At 39.5% G+C, this 19,629-nt stretch overlaps 1 protein-coding gene across 2 annotated transcripts in view; it reads right to left on the reverse strand.

The window, feature by feature from the left end:
- Positions 1–19,629, reverse strand: part of ppp2r3b (protein phosphatase 2, regulatory subunit B'', beta) — a 127,361-nt gene that overhangs the window by 3,306 nt on the left and 104,426 nt on the right. For both annotated transcript variants that reach the window (XM_043692333.2, XM_087988375.1), the window contains exon 12: positions 16,791–16,897. In XM_043692333.2, the coding sequence (XP_043548268.1) occupies positions 16,791–16,897 (107 nt within the window). The remainder of the gene's footprint in view (positions 1–16,790; positions 16,898–19,629) is intronic.

A 19,629-nucleotide genomic window follows, 5' to 3' on the forward strand; every position in this document is an offset into this window, starting at 1 on the left:
GGGGCCAGCGACCATAATTCTATTTGTTTTAAAATAGTGATGGAAAAGGATAGACCAGATCTAAAAGTTGAAGTCCTAAATTGGAGAAAGGCCAATTTTGACAGTATTAGGCAAGAACTTTCGAAAGTTGATTGGAGGCAGATGTTCACAGGTAAAGGGACAGCTGGAAAATGGGAAGCCTTCAGAAATGAGATAACAAGAATCCAGAGAAAGTATATTTCTGTCAGGGTGAAAGGGAAGGCGGTTAGGTATAGGGAATGCTGGATGATGAAAGAAATTGACGGTTTGGTGAAGAAAAAGGAGGAAGCATATGTCAGGTATAGACAGGATAGATCGAGTGAACCCTTAGAAGAGTATAAAGAAAGTAGGAGTATACTAAAGAGGGAAATCAGGAGGGCAAAACGGGGACATGAGACAGCTTTGGCAAATAGAATTAAGGAGAATCCAAAGGGGTTTTACAAATATATTAAGGACAAAAGGGTAAGTAGGGAGTGAATAGGGCCCCTCAAAGATCAGTAAGGCGGTCTTTATGTGAGCCACAGAAAATGGGGGAGATACTAAATGAATATTTTGCATCAGTACTTACTGTGGAAAAGGATATGGAAGATATAGACTGTAGGGAAATAGATGGTGACATCTTGCAAAATGTCCAGATTACAGGGGAAGAAGTGCTGGATGTCTTGAAATGGTTAAAAGTGGATAAATCCCCAGGACCTGTTCAGGTGTACCCGAGAAACTCTGTGGGAAGCTAGAGAAGAAGTGATTTCTGGGCCTCTTGCTGAGATATTTGTATCATCGATAGTCAAAGGTGAGGTGCCGGAAGACTGGAGGTTGGCAAACGCAGTGCCACTGTTTAAGAAGGGTGGTAAAGACAAGCCAGGGAACTATCGACCGGTGAGCCTGACCTCGGTGGTGGGCAAGTTGTTGGAGGGAATCTTAAGGGACAGGATGTACATGTATTTGGAAAGGCAAGGACTGATTCGGGATAGACAACATGGCTTTGTGCGTGGGAAATCATGTCTCACAAACTTGATTGAGTTTTTTGAAGAAATAACAAAGAAGATTGATGAAGGCAGAGCAGTAAATGTGATCTATATGGACTTCAGTAAGGCGTTCGACAAGGTTCCCCACGGAAGACTGATTAGCAAGGTTAGATCACATGGAATACAGGGAGAACTAGCCATTTGGATACAGAACTGGCTCAAAGGTAGAAAACAGGGTGGAGGTGGAGGGTTGTTTTTCAGACTGGAGGCCTGTGACCAATGGAGTGCCACAAGAATCGGTGCTGGGCCCTCTACTTTTTGTCATTTTCACAAATGATTTGGATGCGAGCATAAGAGGTACAGTTAGTAAGTTTGCAAATGACAAAGATTGGAGGTGTAGTGGACAGCGACGAGGGTTACCTCAGATTACAACAGGATCTGGATCAGATGGGCCAATCGGCTGAGAAGTGGCAGATGGAATTTAATTCAGATAAATGCAAGGTGCTGCATTTTGGGAAAGCAAATCTTAGCAGGAGTTATATACTTAATGGTAAGGTCCTAGGGAGTGTTGCTGAACAAAGAGACCAGGGAGTGCAGATTCATAGCTCCTTGAAAGTGGAATCGCAGGTAGATAGGATAGTGAAGGCGGCATTTGGTATGCTTTCCTTTATTGGTCAGAGTATTGAGTACAGGAGTTGGGAGGTCATGTTGCGGCTCCCAACATTGGTTAGGCCACTGTTGGAATATTGCGTGCAATTCTGGTCTCCTTCCAGATGTTGTCAAGATGTTGTCAAATTTGAAACGGTTCAGAAACGATTTACAAGGATGTTGCCAGTGTTGAAGGATCTGAGCTACAGGGAGAGGCTGAACAGAGGTTTACAAAATTATGAGGGGCATGGATAGGATAAATAGACAAAGTCTTTTCCCTGGGGTTGGGGAGTCCAGAACTAGAGGGCATAGGTTTAGGGTGAGAGGGGATAGATATAAAAGAGACCTAAGGGGCAACTTTTTCACGCAGAGGGTGGTACATGTATGGAATGAGCTGCCAGAGGATGTGGTGGAGGCTGGTACAATTGCAGCATTTAAGAGGTATTTGGATGGCTTTATGAATAGGAAGGGTTTGAAGAGATATGGGCCGGGCGCTGGCAGGATGGGACTAGATTGGGTTGGGATGTCTGGTTGGCGTGGACAGGTTGGACCGAAGGGTCTGTTTCCATGCTGTACATCTCTATGACTCTATGACAGTTTGTACTTTTGCAAATCACTATAAATCTATACCCTTTTGTTCTTGGCCCATTTACAAGCGGAAATAATTTCACCTTATCTACTCTATTCCGACTTTTCATGATTTTGAAAACTTTTATCAAAACTCCTCTTCTCTAAGAAAAACCATCTTAACCACTCCATAATCTAGCCTGATGTGGAGAAGGTTAATTCTTGCAAACCTCTTCTGCACCTCTCCAATGTGTTCACATCCCTCCTAAACTACAGGGCCCACTACTATATGGAATACTCCAGGTGAGGTCTGACAAGTGTCTTGTGCAAGTTCAGCATAACCACCTTGCTCTTGTACTCAAAGACCTATTAATTAAGCCTAGATATTGTATGCTTTATTACTTGCTCCCCCCATCTGTCCTACCCACATTTATTGTGAGATCCCTCTGCACCTACACTCCATTAAAAATTGCACCCCTTATTTTCTATTGTCTCCATTACCACCTCACATTTCTCCACATCGAACCTCATCTGCCACCTTTCTGCTGATTCCATCAACTTGTCTCTGTTCTTATGGAATGCTACTTTTCTACCCTCATCGTTTACAATGTTTCTATACTTTGTCATCCACAACCTTGGGTGTGCAGGGGACAGTTTCAAATCTAGATAATTAATGTATAAATCAGGAATAATAAAGTTACCCAACACCAACCCCTTGGGGAACTCCACTTACAAAGCTTTCTCTGCCCAAAACAATATCCAATGACCATTATATCATTTTCTCATACTCAGACCTGATGCTGCTGAGCCTTTTAACCAACATGCTCTATCTTTTCTGACAAATCTGATGTGTGGCACTACCATGATCATCTTTTGAAGATTCATGTACATTACATCATATTTGGAGTCAGTTAGCTCAGTTGACTGGATGGCTGGTTTGTAACACAGGTGATGCCAGCAGCATGGGTTCTTTTCATGCACTGGCTGAGGTTGCCACGAAAGACTCTTGTACTCAACTTCTTTCCTCGCCTGAGACCTTCACCTCGTGGTGACCTTCACGTTAAACCACACCAGTCATCTCTCAATGTCAAAAGCAATACCCTCATCAATCCTCTCATCTCTTTGAAAGTGTCCAGCAACTTAGTCAAACCATTTCTCCATTATAAATACATTCTGGCAGTTCCTTTTTCCACATGACAATTAATTTTTTCCTGAATAATTGTTGCTAGAAGCTTTTCTACCACTGAAATTGAAGTGAATAGTCTGTAATTGCTGGGCTGATTTTTACAATATTCCTTGCACAAAAGTACAATTACTTAGGATTTGCTAGTACTTTGGGACCTCCCATGTCTATGGAAGAATGGAAGAATACAGCCAATGCCCCTAAAATTTCCACTTTCACTTTTTCAGTATCCTTGAATGTATCTAAATTCTGTTCGTGTTTTTAGATTAGGTTCCCTATATAGTGTGGAAACAGGCCCTTCGGCTCAACCAGTCCACAATGACCCTCCGAAAAGTAACCCTCCCAAACCTATTCCCTTTATTTATCCCTGACTAATACACCTAACTATGGGCAATTTAGCATGGCCAATTCACCTGACGTGCACATCTTTGGACTGTGGGAGGAAACCGGAGCACCTGGAAGAAACCCACACAGACACAGGGAAAGGAATTGAACCCGGGTCCCTGGTGCTGTGAGGCAGCAGTGCTAACCACTGAGCTACCGTGCCGCCCCAAAGTTTTGTTGACTTTAAATAGTGTTAGCTTACCCAACACTATTCCTGATTAATTTTGAACTTTTTAGTGAAAGGGTTTCCTCCTCTGTCATCCTAGCCCAGGTAGCATTCACTTTTTGATAAAGGGACAGATGGAAATTATTACTTTCACACCTCAGTCATGACCCACATGCAAATTCTATTTATGGACACTAATCAGCTTCTCTAATGTGCTTTACCACCTACCCTCTGAATTTTCCATATTTCTTAGCTTTCAATTGTACTTTCCACCTGATACTAGCCAAAAGCAAACTTTTTCTTCTTAATCGTACTTTCTATCTCCTTTTTCAAACCAGGAGCTCTGGATTGGTCAGCCTTACCTTTTGCTTTACAGAGAATTTCCTTTTTTAAAGTTAGCCCGTAGTTTTGCTGTAGTTATTTCCTCTAACCTTTTGTTTCAACTTACCAGCCCAACATCACCCATGCCCCATTGAAGTCCACTTTCCCCCCCAGCTATTTATTCTTATTCTGTATTGCTTATTGTCCTTTTTTAATTGAAACCTTATGACACAGTCACCACTATTCCCAAAATTGTTCCACTCAAACTTGATCTACTTGACCCACCTCATTTTCAAGAACCAAATTAAACATTAAATCTTTTATCACTGAACTGGAAGCTCACTGTAGAAAATTTCCTTCAATATAAATAGGAATGTTTACCCCTCTTCGTACTTTATAGTACTATTATCTCTGTATACATTTGGGTAGTTAAAGTGCTCCATTATAGTTACTCCAATATATGCATTGAATGGCCCACGATGTTTTGCCAAGCATTTATCTTAATCTAAGATCATCCTAACTTACACTTGCCTCAATCTACTGCTGTCCAGCAGTTGATTAAATGTCCCTAATGTCTCTGGCTCTATCACCACCGCTGGCAGTGCATTCCACAAACCCACCAATTTCTGTGTTAAGAACCTACCTCTGACATCTCCCCTATACCTTCCTCCAATCACCTTAAAATTATGACCCCTCGTGACAATTTCTGCCCAGGGGAAATGTCTCTGGCTATCTATTCTATCTATGCCTCTCATTAATCTTACACACCTCTATCAAGTCACCTCTCTTCCTTCTTCTCTCCAGTGTGAAAAGCCCTAGCTCACTCAACCTCTCTTCAAAAGATAAGCCCTCCAATCCAAACAACATCCTGGTAAATCTCCTTTGTGCTCTTAAACTCAATCTCCCTGTTAATGAAAACCAAAATGCCAGACACCTTCTTAACAACCCTATCAACTTGGGTGGCAACTTTGAGGGATCCAAGTACATGGACCCCAAGATCCCACTATTCTTCCACACTGCCAAGGATCCTGTCTTTAACCCTGCATTCAGCATTCAAATTCGACCTTTCAAACTGAATCAATTCACATTTAGCCAGCTTGAACTCCATTTGCGATTTCTCAGCCCAGTCCTGCATCCTGTCAATGTCTAGTTGTCATCTGCAACAGCCCTGGACACAATACCAACGACCTTTGCATCATCGGCAAACTTACTATCACGCCCTTCCACGTCTTCATTCAAGTCATTTATAAAAACTGCAAAGAGTAGAGGCCCAAGACCAGATCCCTGCAGGACCCCACTGGTCACCAACCTTCAGGCGGAACACTTTTCATCCACTACCACTCGCTTGTCTTCTTTCAGCCAGCCAATTCTGTATCCAGATAGCCAAATTTCCCTGTATCCCATATCTCCTAACTTTCTGAATGAGCCTCTGTGGGGAACCTTAACAAATGCCTTGCTGAAATCCATATTCACCATGTTTCCTGTATCTTCCCTGCAGACTTATCCCTCTTAAATGCTTCCTACTAGTTGGCAGTCTAAAAGCACACCGAGCAATACAAGTTCCTAAGCTCTAGCCAAATTCATGCTGCCCTTCAACACTCTGGAATACCCTTAAGCACAGTGATGATGCTCTCCTTAACCAACATCGCCAAACAACCCCTCCTTCCCCATCTTTCTGAACACCTTGTACCTAGGAAAACCCAGTCTTGCCCTTCCTTGAGTCTGTTATCACATCATATTTCCAAATGGTACAGTGCCTGTAACTCCTATTCTTACTCACTACACTGCGTCGATTCACAGTAATCTAGATATGAACCCAGGCCATCTCAGAATCAAGACCATAGGCAACTCTCCACCTGAACAGCATGAGGCTTTATAACATAAACAGAGATTTTAGGGTGATACATTGGGGGAGGCAGTGGTGTAGTGGATTACTAATAAAAAACCCAGGCCAATGTTTGGTGGATATGTGGGTTTCAAAAACCCATGGCAGATGGTGAAATCAGATTTCAATTAAAAATAAAAATGGAATAAAAACTAGCCTCATGGTAACCATACACCTATTGTTAATTGGTTACATCTGTCTGGTTCACTTGTATCTGCCAATCTTACATTGTCTGACCTACATGTTAAAAGAGACCCACAATGTGGATGAATCTTTACCTCTGAGGCAATTATTGCATTGAGGGACAAGTAATCAGTGCTGTCCTGGCCAGTGACACTCATGCCATGAAAAGAAAACAAAATTGACACCTGACAGGTGTTTTAACACTACACTTTTAGAAGTCACATTCTCAGTGCCCTTAGCTCTTGTTCTTTCAACAAGCTTTATGCTCAGTCATCTTAATAGTCCTTTCACAAAGGAGTTAAACTTGATCAATATTTGTCATGATATAAACAAAGTGCTAATGATATTCAGGCATAAATCAAAATATTATGCATTTGTACAACATAAAACTAGTTTCTGAAAAAAACTTCTCAAAGTTTATTCACACCCTTTAAGATTGTATTACTTTCAATTATCTACATCAGAAAAGGTATTTTTAACAAAATTAATCAAAGTGGATATGCCAAAAAGGTAATTAGATGTTTGTTATTCTTTCCTTCACCAGAAACCTTCTTGCTCATTATCTTTTATTTTATTGAAAGAAGCAAATGGAAGAAAGAATCTTAAGTGCATTGGTAGCTTTTCCACAAGCTATGACTGTAGAACTGCACAGTAAGCTCTTCCTACCATTAATAAAAACAAAATGCTGGAGATTGGCAATAAAAGCAGAAAATGCTGGAGAAATTCAGCAGGCCTTGCAGTATCTGTGAAGACAGAAACAATGTCAATGCTTCAAGTCCAATGACTTTTCTTCAAAGCTTTTCCTACTGTTAAGCCTTCACTAATTCACATTAGTGATTCCTCATGATTGTCGTTTGGTTGACTGGCAAGCCTGTCTAACATCAGCATCATAACATTCTAGCAAACATCTGACCACCCTCATCCATAAAGAGCACAAACAAATCACTAACAACCACTAACTCAGTATTTTGAATTTAGGGTTATCAACTTGTAGAATATAAATTTTATTTTAAAATTGTCAATTATAGCTGAGATTTGTAACTGCTGTGCCCGGTTGTCCTGATCACATGTTGTCTTTGTGCAGTGCGACTAATGTAGCTCTACCGTATCAGAATTAAAACAGCAAACTCCAGAATGACAACTAAAAAGATACTATAACACTCTGCAATTCACCGATTGGTATATTGTGACGATAGCGTGTGGAAATATTGAGGGAGAAGACGGTTTTGCAGTTTACGGTTGGCAACTGGTTACATGGCCCTTAATACTACTTTTCATTTGTGCATGTTTAGCCAGTTTATACTGTATTGGTGACTTAACAGTTAATTGTTTGGGTTTATTGAATTTTATGCCTCAGACATGCAATGCTTTGAAAACATTTGGTTATGGGTTCAATCATGTGGCATGCAGAATCCCTTCCAGTCTTGGACTTTGTCTCAGAGTGGGATGCCTCAGTGGTTACACTTTCAGATTTGAATGTAGATATACACAAGATGAAATACTAATTTTAAATATTTACAATATAATTTTCCGTGAGTATCCTATTTTCCTTCTTCAATTTGCCTCTATAATTATGAACATTTCCTAACTAGTGCATTCTTCATGCAATGAAAATATTGTTAATTAGAAGTATTGGGTTGGCTGTTACAGAGAAATGTTAGGCGCTAACTTTAGACTATGTTAGATGCATGCAACAAAACATGTAATTATGGGCATTTATCATTCTGCATGAGAATCTGGCATGCTTAGCTTTAGAAAAAGATGACAGCACTATGCAATACAAACAAGTTGAGGTGTTAGAGGCAACAAAATTAGTTTCTAAATTGAGCAGCTAACCTCTAGGGTCCCATCATCTTGATTTCAAAGATTATTTTTTCATATGATGAACCTGAAATATGTAACGATCTGATTTGAGATAGCTAGTTTACAAAGTTTACAGTAAAATGCACTTGCACATTTTTTCTAAGGTCATTAATTTCTCCTCGAATATTTCACATAGGTAAAGGTTATATTGTTATTTTCCATGTTGAAGGTCATTAATATATGCCACTTCAAATCTCTTCAGACTTTAAATTCAAATGAAATACAACTGATCTTATAAGCACCTAGTAAATTTTAATGGACGTGGATTTATAAGATAGCATTTGAATATCAAAAAATGCTAATCAGAGTCAACCTCCCATACTGAATGAATCTCAATTTCAACCTTTCTAATTGCAACCAGGAGCCTGTACTTCAAGTCATGCAGATTCACTGTTTTTATCTTAAGGGAGAGACCTAGGACTCCAAATATTAATATGGCCAATGTCTATAGACAGCAATGTCAACCAATGAGACTGCATTAGTAAATCTAGAATGCAACTCTGCAAGAACCGAACATCTACAAAGTTTCAAAGGAGAACAGCAGGAAATGTGAGCCCTAAGTTTAGACAAAAGCTGCCAAAATAACAAAATCAAAAACCATAAACTAATCAGTGTCTCAAGTTAGACGAGTGGACTGGTGCTTTCAGGACCTAAAGCTCAATTCTAACCAAATCATCAAAGAAAGAATATCAAAGCCATACATTAACATGATTAGTTTGATTAGTTTACATTACAGTGTGGAAACAGGCCCTTCGGCCCAACAAGTCCACACCGACCCATATCCTACATGTACCCCTTAGCTAACACTACGGACAATTTAGCATGGCCAATTCACCTGGCCTGCACATCTTTGGGCTGTGGGAGGAAACCAGAGCACCCGGAGGAAACCCATGCAGACACGGGGAGAACATGCAAACTCCACACAGTCAATCGCCTGAGGCGGGAATTGAACCCAGGTCTCAGGCGCTGTGAGGCAGCAGTGCTAACCACTGTGCCACCCACCAACATGTTGACTAAATCTGAATGAAGCTCACATTTAAATGATGCATTTGCCTTTGAACATTTATCTTCAACTGTTCCATCCAGATTATAACCTACCTAGTTTTACTCATCATTTAAAATAATCTTAAAAAAAGGGGATAGAATGTTCAGGAGTATATCAATGGAAATAGCCAAGTTTCTTGAATGACCCCCATAAGACTTTCCGATTCTTAACTTACACAAATAAGCTACTGGCCTTTACTTCATTCACCAGGTGGCAGTAAACCCTTATTTGCTCCTCTGGTCAGAGAGTTTGTTGTAAACAGAATATTTAACATTTTCTAGGTTAAACCTGTTGTTGCAACCTCAAAAAAGGTCTTTTGCTTGCAAAGTTGTGAAATGAGTGCTGATAATGACATAGTGAGAGAAACAGGGTGAACAGAGCAACCATCAGGGTTGCTCCCGAAACAATGACTGTTGAGTATAATGATTTAAATAATGTAGGAAGAACAAAGAGGGAGACTGGCCAAAATAGAGAGCAGTGTGAAAGTTCAAACAAAAGGGGGAAATAATGATTGGATTACAAAATAAAATAAATGAAACAAAGCAACACTATGAATTAAAATTTTGCTCTTTACATTTTTTAAACCCCTTGAAATATTCAAAGCCTGAACAACATATTCCTAATTGTAGTTTAAAATCAATCAGGTTATAGTCAAACATGTTGGACTATAACCTGATTGATTTTAAACTACAATATAACCTGGTGTTGTGTGATTTTTAACTTTGTCCACCTCAGTCCAGTACTGGCACCTCCAAATCATTCTTAATTATAGTTAACTTTCAACACCAGAGCTTGATTAACAATGTTCCCATTCTGACGGTATTTAAAAATGTAGTTATGCTATGATTACTAGTGAAATAAGTAGTTTGCTTACAAATAGTCATATCATTTAATGTGCAAAGACAGGCTGAAAAGCCAGGTATTGTTTTCACTGGAACATTGGTCTTAGGAGCAGCAGTCAGTCTTTTGGTACTTCAAACCTACTCTACCATTCACTAAGACATTGGCTGATTTAGTAGTGGCCTTAAATCTCACTTTGTCTTCCCTAGTCTCACTTATCTATCTTCTCTATTAGCTTTCTCTTATTCTTAATTAGTTGCCCATGGTTCCAGTTTTCCCCACGGGAGGCAACATCATCCCAGTACCCAGATATCAAGTCCCCCCCCCTTAGGAGCTTCTATGTTTCAGTAAAATTACCACTTATTTTTCAAAACTCCAATGGGGCACAGATCCATCATGTACAATCTTTCCTCATAAGATAGCCACTTCATCCATGAATCAGTTGACAATTCAACTCAAAGCAAATTCATGTAACCACTTATCTGCTCCTCGTCTGAAGTTGATGCATGTTTAAATGAATTCGTTAGTCTCACCATTATTTTAACGAATTCTGGACCAATCCACATTGTAATGTAATGTAATGTAATTATCATTACGTTTGAGGTAGCTGTTTACAGATACTTAAAGCAACACAATTAGAATTTATGCATTCTGACCTCAAAGCAATGTGCAAACACACAAAAGCATTTCATTTGCAGTGAACTTGTGGCTTTGAAAGCAATGAAAATGCATTCTCCCTTTTGACTTAAATTGTACTATAGTGTCATACAGCCATCACCAGCCTCTCCTATTACATTTCCCTATTTAAAAAAAATAATAAATATCAAACTGCAATAATGAACCAAAGCTGTACAAGGATAACTCAGAAGTATCTCATTCGGCATTATGATAAATACTGGAATTGAAATTTAAAATGCATGGAAAATGAATTATTCCTGCCCCTCTCAATTATTGAGAGCAAGAGCTTGATTCAAACTTAACCAAATGCATACTTAATCTAGTAAGCAATGACGCAACCATAAGCCGAAATAAACTAATACTTGCTGCTCAAGGAAGCTGTCAGCCTTTGCTATAACTCTCATGATTACACATGATAAAAAAATTAAAGACAAGCTCAAATTTCAGACATTATTGTTGCTTGGGACCTAACCTTGTACGAAATGAGCGATTTCATTTGAAAATTGATTGCAGCATGTAATGTACACCTATTATACAAAGAAGAAAGTGTGGGAAGAATGGATTCCAAATGCCAACATGATCAATGCACATGCAAGTGTTGAACTTCATCTGAATTAATACTACTTCTTATTCCTTTCTCACTCTTGCTGGGAAAACAGTGATTTAAATCTGAAATGAGCCAAACATATACACAATACACCAAACAAGGAGGTTGGCAGGCATTCAGTGAAAACAAACATGTTTGATGGGGTAGGTGAAAGTTAGATAGTTTCATGCTGTGTTTTTTAAAAAAAAAGTTTTCAGATTTAATTATTTACACAACAGCTATATTGTTGGCCATACTTGCAGAAATAATGGGTGTAAAATTGGCCTTTGGCAGTAATTCAGAACTGGCAATAGTGAGCCTACTGCCAGTTTTAACATCACTAGATCTTGCTTTCAATTAGTTTCAATGGAAAACACAGAGCACTGATATTGCGAACTGCCACAGACTAATTTCATTCTCATCACACTTAAAACAAAGATGACCATGTAGTTACTTAAACTCGAGGATTTTATGATGAGAACAACTGCAGTATGTTCAGACTAATTCAGATTAGAATTCAACATGGTTAACGAGTTACTAGCTGCTATTAAAATTAGCAATCTTCTGGGATGTAGATTGCAGGACTAAATATATTTGAAGCAGGACCTCTCAATGCAAATTACAATCAAATTGATTAGATTTGAAATCGAGTCAGCATTCTACAAGCAAATAGAACACCATTTTGCACACAGTAAGGTGCCATTAAAGCCAATCAAAATTAAAGAAAGAACAAATAATCTATTTTTGCTGACACTGGCTGAGGCAAGAATGTTCATCAGGACAGAGAATAACTTCATACTCTTCAAGTTTTGCCATGGTATCTTTTATACAGACTTTGGTTGAACGTCTCATCAGAAAGGTGATTATTTTTAATAATGTAGTACTTAATATGGCAGTCCTACTCTTATTTATGAATACTGTAAGCAGTAAATAAAACCTAGGGACAATTCAGAGCTTTCTTCAGTCATCATCCCTTTCTAAATCTAATTGTAGAAAAAATCTTTCAGTGCAGTTAGGCAATTTGTTGCAAATTCCATCATTCTAAATCAGTCTCGTATATGAAACATTGTCAAATATCATACAAGACCTGCATCAACCAAATAGAGTCACCTCCAAAGAGAATTTCTGCAGATTTGTAAAATATAGTCAATTACTTTTAAAGTCCATACTAATTTCATTCTCAAGAGGAATTGTCAAAACTTATGATCAGCAAAGAAACAAATCTAAAAAGGGTGAACAAGACCCTCAAACACTCACCTGTTGAATTATGCTTGCAATAAAATGCTTACTGTAGCGTTCTAACAAGTAACTTTCTAAGATGGGAAACGTAAATTGCAAGTTAAAACATCTGCGAAGAGTGACTGTGAATTTCCACTCTGCAATTGTTTATCACTATCAGTTTTACTATTGCTCAGAAATTTCAGTTTGCATTTTCTACAAGTGTCTTTGAACAGATTTCAATTTTTCTCTTAATTTTATCTTTTTTTTCCTCTCCTGCATCTACCAGTCTCTGCAAAGCAGCAACTGTATTTCTACAATTTCTTTTCCCCCTGTGTTCAGAAGTATGATTTACAAAATACAAAGTCATTGTAGTACAACTATGTTACATGCTACACTGGTGTCTGACTAGGTTTCTTTTAAAGGGCTTTACAAAATAGTTATAACTTTCTGCACAATAATGATGCTTCCTGAAAGCATTAGGATGGTATGCAGGTTATGTAAATTGGTTTCTAAACCCCTTTTCTAGATTTTAACTGGACTATAAATACGAAGAAAGGTACCTAAAGCTTGGAAAGTAATCGGCATTGTAGAACACATTCTACTCCACTACATGTTTTCGTTTTACCTCACGTGACACATTTATAGGATTTACACAATTAGCATAGCATTCAGTAAACAATAAAAGCATGACAAACATTTCCAAGTTTGATTTCTACTATCAATAACACTTGTGGGAGTAACGAGTTTTCTTTTGCAGAGGCAAGCATCTAACTCAACAACAGAAGAGGAAATTTAACTACTTCAAATTTGATTTTAATAAAAAAATGCAGGTTCCAATTTCCTGTACATTAGCAGCCATTCTTCACAGCATTTAAGATATACAAACATGATGAGTACTATATTAAAAAAGCAACATTTTCTCTTCAAATGCATGCCAAACTACTCATTTCAAATTTCTATTAAGAAGTTTCAGCAATTTGAATTGTTTGCTATCCATCCAAGTTGAACTCAAGTTTTATTTTAAAATAGAATGGTAAAACTGTGCATAATATGTAAAATCCAATCTTATTTCAGGATGCCTACCCCTTTTATTCAGCATCAGATAACTCAATCTGATAAACACATGTTGCATTGAAGTGCACTTTGTAGAGGGGAAAAAAAAATGCATGTCACCAAATAGATACGATGTACCTAATTGTAACAATATTTACGTTAAAAAAAAATCAATAGAGGTACAAAATTCAAAATGACAACAGAATATACTGGTAACACTCAGTAGGTCTGACAGCTTCCATGGGAGAAACAGTCAATATTAACTGGCTGGATTGCAGCGATGTGAATGTAAGTAAAGCAATAAAGAAATAAGGGGGAAAAAAAAGAGAACCAACAGAAAAAGAAATGAAATGAAGGCATTGTTTATGATCTATTATCATCACACTGTGTTGAACAGATGCTCGTAACCAATCATGTCTTTTGTTTCTTTACCTAGTATAATGCCTTGATTTGGAGATGCCAGTGTTGGACTGGGATATACAAAGTTTAAAAAAAAAATCACAACACCAGGTTATAGTACAACAGGTTTATTTGGAAGCACTAGCTTTCAGAAGCAGTGCTCCTTCGTCAGGTGGTTGTGGAGTACACAATTGTAAGATACAGAATTTATAGCAAAAGGTTACAGTGTGATGTAACTGAAATTATACATTGAAAAATACATTGATTGTTTGTTAAGTCTCTCAGCTGTTAGAATGATCATGTTAGTTTCTCTTCTTTGATATGTAAATCACAAAACTTTTTAGAAAAAAGTTACATTCTCAGGTAACTTTAACAATTGGCGTCAGCCCAGATAATGTGTTGAAGATATTAGCCCTCCTGTGTGCTGTTGCCTGTGCCATAATGTTCAGACTGATTGAGGGGGGTAGGGGCAGGGCACGATGGCTCAGTGGTTAGCACTACTGTGTTACAGCACCAGGGACCCAGGCTCGATTCCAGCCTTGGGCGACTGTCTGTGTGGAGTTTGCATAGTCTGTGTGGGTTTTCTCCCACAGTCCAAAGATGTGCAGGTCAGGTAAATTGATGCATTAGTCAGAGGGAAATGGGTCTGGGTGGGTTACTCTTCAGAGGGTCGGTGTGGACTTGTGTCGAAAGGATTGTTCCCACACTGTAGGGAATCTACTATAATCTTTTAAGGGCGACATGGTGGCTCAGTGGTTAGCACTGCTGCCTCACAGCACCAGGGTCCCAGGTTCGATTCCAGCTTCGGGCAACTGTCTGTGTTGAGTTTGCACCTTTCTCCCTGTGTCTGCGTGGGTTTCCTCTGGGTGCTTCGGTTTCCTCCCACAGTCCAAAGATGTGCAGGTCAGGTGAATTGGCCATGCTAAATTGCCCATAAAAGCGTTAGGTGAATTAGTCAGAGGGAAATGGGTCTGGGTGGGTTACTCTTCTGAGGGTCAGTGTGGACTGGTTGGGCCAAAGGGCCTGTTTGCACACTATAGGGAATCTAATCTAAAAAATTAATTCACAGAACCTTATATGGATTCATGCAGTTTCTGAGCAAAGTACAATGTAACTCTGCAAGTACAATTCACCCACAAATGTATAAGCATATGTGCACATGTACATATGGGTGTGTATTTTTCAATACATAATTTAAGTTACATCACACTGTAAACTTTTGCTATAAATTTTGTGTCTTACAATTGTGTACTCCACAACCACCTGATGAAGGAGCAGCGCTCCGAAAGCTAGTGCTTTCAATTAAATGGGTTGGACTATAACCTGGTGTTGTGAGATTTTTAACTTTTTACAGCATGAATCTTGTTCAATTTACGGAGGAACCTCAATTATCCGAAAATCAGATTATCCGAAGGAGATCTGGAGGTCCTGACAGAAACATTACACCAAAGACGTGTGTCCAACACTGATTGCATCTTTTGTTTACAGTGATTAAACGTGCTGCCAAGAACAGTCCTGGACTGATGGTAGTGGAGGCACCGTCTCTAAAAGACTGACTTCCTGCCCCCCTCCTGGCAGAGTTGGATGGAGTTTGTGGGGGTGGGGGGTGCAGTGCTGGACAGGGTTGGGAGACGGCAGAGTTGGATGGGGTTAGGGGGTGCGCAGGCGAGGTGTGGTGTTGGACTGGGTTGGGGGTGCGGCGTTGGATAGGGTTGGGGGTGCGGGCATGGGGTGGTGTTGGAGGGCAGGCAGGGGCTGGAGTTGGGGGTTGGACGGGTGCTCGTGCGCGCTTTGATGCTGCCTTATCTCCTGAACAGGGAGCAGACTTTACAGAAAGCTCCGGGCCCCAGAGGAATGGCTTTGAATCGATTAACCGAGTAATCAATTATTCGAACGAAACAATGCCCGCCCATCTCATCCGGATAATCGAGGTCCCTCTGTATTCTTATTGTCCACCTCAGCACAGGCCTTCACTTTCACTTGCCAAAAACTTTACATTTAACTTTCAAGAATAATACATAGAAAACAAAATGAACCCAAGTTCAACAAAAGCTATTAGTTCATTTATCCACTTAGCTCCTGAAGGCTAAATTTCCTCAGTTGTGATGAGAAGTCATACAACTGAAACTGCAACTGTTTCTTTCTCCACAGATGCTGTCCTGACTTGCTGAGTACTTTCAATATTTTCTGCATTCATTTCGGACTTTTTGCATTTGCAGCTGTATTCTAAAATGTCAACCATGGGAATATAAAGGTCAGTCTTTTGTTTAAAAAAAATGCGGATGGTAGAAATCCAAAACAAAAACAAGAACTTGCTGGGAAACCTCAGCAGGTCTGGCAGCATCTGTGGAAAGAAAATAGTGACGCTTTCTCAGAATTGATTGCAGTTAGGAAAAGACCAGTATATATACTGACGATAGGGTGGGGTGAGGGGGAAGGAGTAATCGATAAATGGAGATGAAGTCTGGAGAGAAGGAGAATAACAGATGGACAGAAGAATGGGTAAAGGTTAACCTGGGGGGAATCAATAGCTGCTAATGGGGACCATTAGTAACTGACAATGCAATGGCTGTGGTAGCAGTCCAAGGTGATGGCAAAGCCTGGTGCATGGGTGAAGGTGCTCAGGCACTAAAATTATTGAACTCTATATTGAGTCCCAAAGGTTGCAGTGTCCCCAAGCGAAAAGTGAGATGCTATTGTTTTGTTGTTTGTAAACAAAAGCTATTAGTTCATTTTCAGATCTTGAACAAAACAAGGTAAATTTAGTTAATGAGCAGTCTCTCACCCGTCATTCCAGTTTTCATTTGCTGCTTCTTCAGCCACCAGATTTTCATATTCTTGTAAAGCATACCTCTCCCAGTCAGTCATTTCTGGCCCGTCATTCTCCACATCCTATTTCCACGAAATCACAGAGGAAACCATAAATGTGTATAACTTGTTTAAATACAACATATGTTCAACAGCTCAAATCAGGGTATTATAACATTTCTCCAAGTTCTGGAAACAATCTTGTTTGTCTGTACATCTCTGTACAGATTATCAATTTCAGTTTGTGCAAGATCACTCAGTTTGACGAACACCACACTTGGGCAACTTAAGGTGTAATGGGAAACTCAGTACAGATGGGTTTTCCTGGATCAAAGTTTTAATTGGAAAATTGGAAATTCTGCTTTCACCTGTTTCTATCAGCCATCTGCTACTAAACTAAATCTCTAACTAGCATGGGTTTACAATGCTTTCTTCATTTTTGTCTAATGACTTGCATGAATATTTTGTATATCTTGTAAATAACTTTCAAGAACAACACCACATATAAAACAAATGAATTCAAGTTCAACAGGAGGTTAATTTCCCCTTTTATCCACTTAGTTCCAGAGGTCAAAAATAACTTCAGCAGAACCTGAGAAAAATAGAAGGAATTTTCTGTTTTAAAAAGATGACGGCTTGAAGTTGGTTCTTGACAACACATGATACATCATCCTAAAGAGAACAAGGATAAGCCTGACCATTAACACAGGATAAAATGCCCAGTAGAACAACGATGGGTATGAGAAGTAGCAACGATTCACAGCAATTCTCATGCATTCCTGAGTTGGAATGTTCCTCAAGAATGGATAGGACCAATATGATATGGAATGCTTCCAAAAATAAAATGTCCATATTCACAAAATGGGATATTGTGTGGAAATCCACAGAAGGCTCCCTGGTCCATCCAGCATATTGGCTCATAAAGAGCTCTCCAGTCTAATTGCAGTTTACACTTCTTGAGGCGTAAAGTATACATCCAAATACTGTACATTTCCTAACTGCAGAGAGCGTATGTCTTTAACCCTTTTCCATGCCTTCATATACTTTTGCATATTGGTCCAGCAGCAGCAATCCAAAATCACAGCATATAAGTTGACCCCCTTTCCAGTTATGATATATCTTACACATCGGTGTATTATCACTCCACAAATGCATGTTTTACTTACTGACCCCCTATGACTCAATCCAACAATAAGCAGGCAACACAGGCTGTATTATGAAGATGTGCAGACTTGCCCACTCCTTGCATCAAATGCTGATGATACTTTTAAAATGGCAACTCTCAACAGTTCTGTTTTATATTTATATGCTGACTCCCATTTTTGGGACAATTTTGAGGCTTCAAATGCTGACTCGTACATTAAAATCTACAGTAATTCAGAACCTCAGCTTCTCAAGGGCAGCTACATGCTGGCTGGCGAGCAAGCGACGCCCACATTCCCACAAAGTGAATTTGAAAAAAAAAAAATCAGCATTCTTAGAGATATTTGACCAGTAGCAAAGTCTATTCTATGCCAACAAGTCATCGGCAAAGAATCTTTAGCACTTGAGCCAAAAGGTGTGGCAACTCTTGTCCCATTTGTAGCAGCTGAACAACATCCATTCCTGTGACCCAGAATCAATACTTATACCATCACTTCATAGCCTATAATACACTAAGATTAAACGGTCAGCAGGGAGAATAAGCAGATGGTAAAAACAGCCTGTTGCAGAGTCTCAAGGCCACCCCAGAGCAGACAGCCTTAAGCTCTTACACACAGAAGTCAACAGCACCCTGATGGCAGCAAAGTCAGACAAAGAGCAGGAGCTGATGAAATTTACCCAAAATTTCTGAAGTATATTCCATTACAGAGAAAGCAGCTGTTTATTCACATTCGAGCACAAGCACCATTCCAAAGACATGGTGCCATTCTCAGACAATCACCACTATCAAACCAGGAAAAAAAGTCAATTGAGAAAACAGTCTAAGTCCTACCCTGAAGGCAGCAATGTCCACCAAATGGGAAGGTTTTCACACCACAACTATTCCAAGTAGGTTCTAACATGGACTTCATATTATAGATTACCAGAAAAGCCTGAAGACAGGAATTGTCTTTGTTGACTTATCCTGTGCTTATGGAAATGTGCCTGCATACAAGGTAGACAATTTTGGACTGGCAGGAGGTGAAGCTTTAGACAGTGTAGGAGAATGGTCCAAGAAATGGCTGATGAAATTCAATGTGAGCAAATGTGAGGTCTTGCACTTTGGAAAAAAGAACACCGGCAAGGACTATTTTCTAAATGGTGAGAAAATTTATAAAGCCAAAGTACAAAGGGATCTGGGAGTGCTGGTACAGGATTCTCTAAAGGTTGATTTGCAGGTTGAGTCAGTGGTTAAGAAAGTGAATGTAATGTAGTAATTTATTTCAAGAGGGTTGGAATGTAAAAACTGTGAGGTGCTAAGACTTTATAAAGCTCTGGTTAGGCGCCATTTAGAATACTGGTGTCCAGTTTTGGGCCCCACATCTCAGGAAGGACATACTGGCTCTGCAGCCTGTCCAGCAGAGATTCACATGGATGATCCATGGAAAGGTATGCCTAACATACAATGAGCAGCTGAGGATCCTGGGATTGTATTTGTTAGAGTTCAGAAGGTTGAGGGGAGACCTGATAGAAACTTACAAGATAATGCATGGCTTAGAAAGGGTGGATGCTGGGAAAGTGTTTCCATCAGGTGGGGATACTAGGACCCGTGGGCACAGCCTTAGAAGCAGAGGGGGGTCAATTTAGAACAGAAATGAGGAGACATTTCTTCAGCCAGAGAGTGGTGGGCTGGT

This window comes from Chiloscyllium plagiosum, unplaced genomic scaffold, assembly GCF_037043375.1.
Source record: "Chiloscyllium plagiosum isolate Xiang-an unplaced genomic scaffold, Cpla_swu_hap1 HiC_scaffold_6, whole genome shotgun sequence".
NCBI lineage: Eukaryota > Metazoa > Chordata > Chondrichthyes > Orectolobiformes > Hemiscylliidae > Chiloscyllium > Chiloscyllium plagiosum.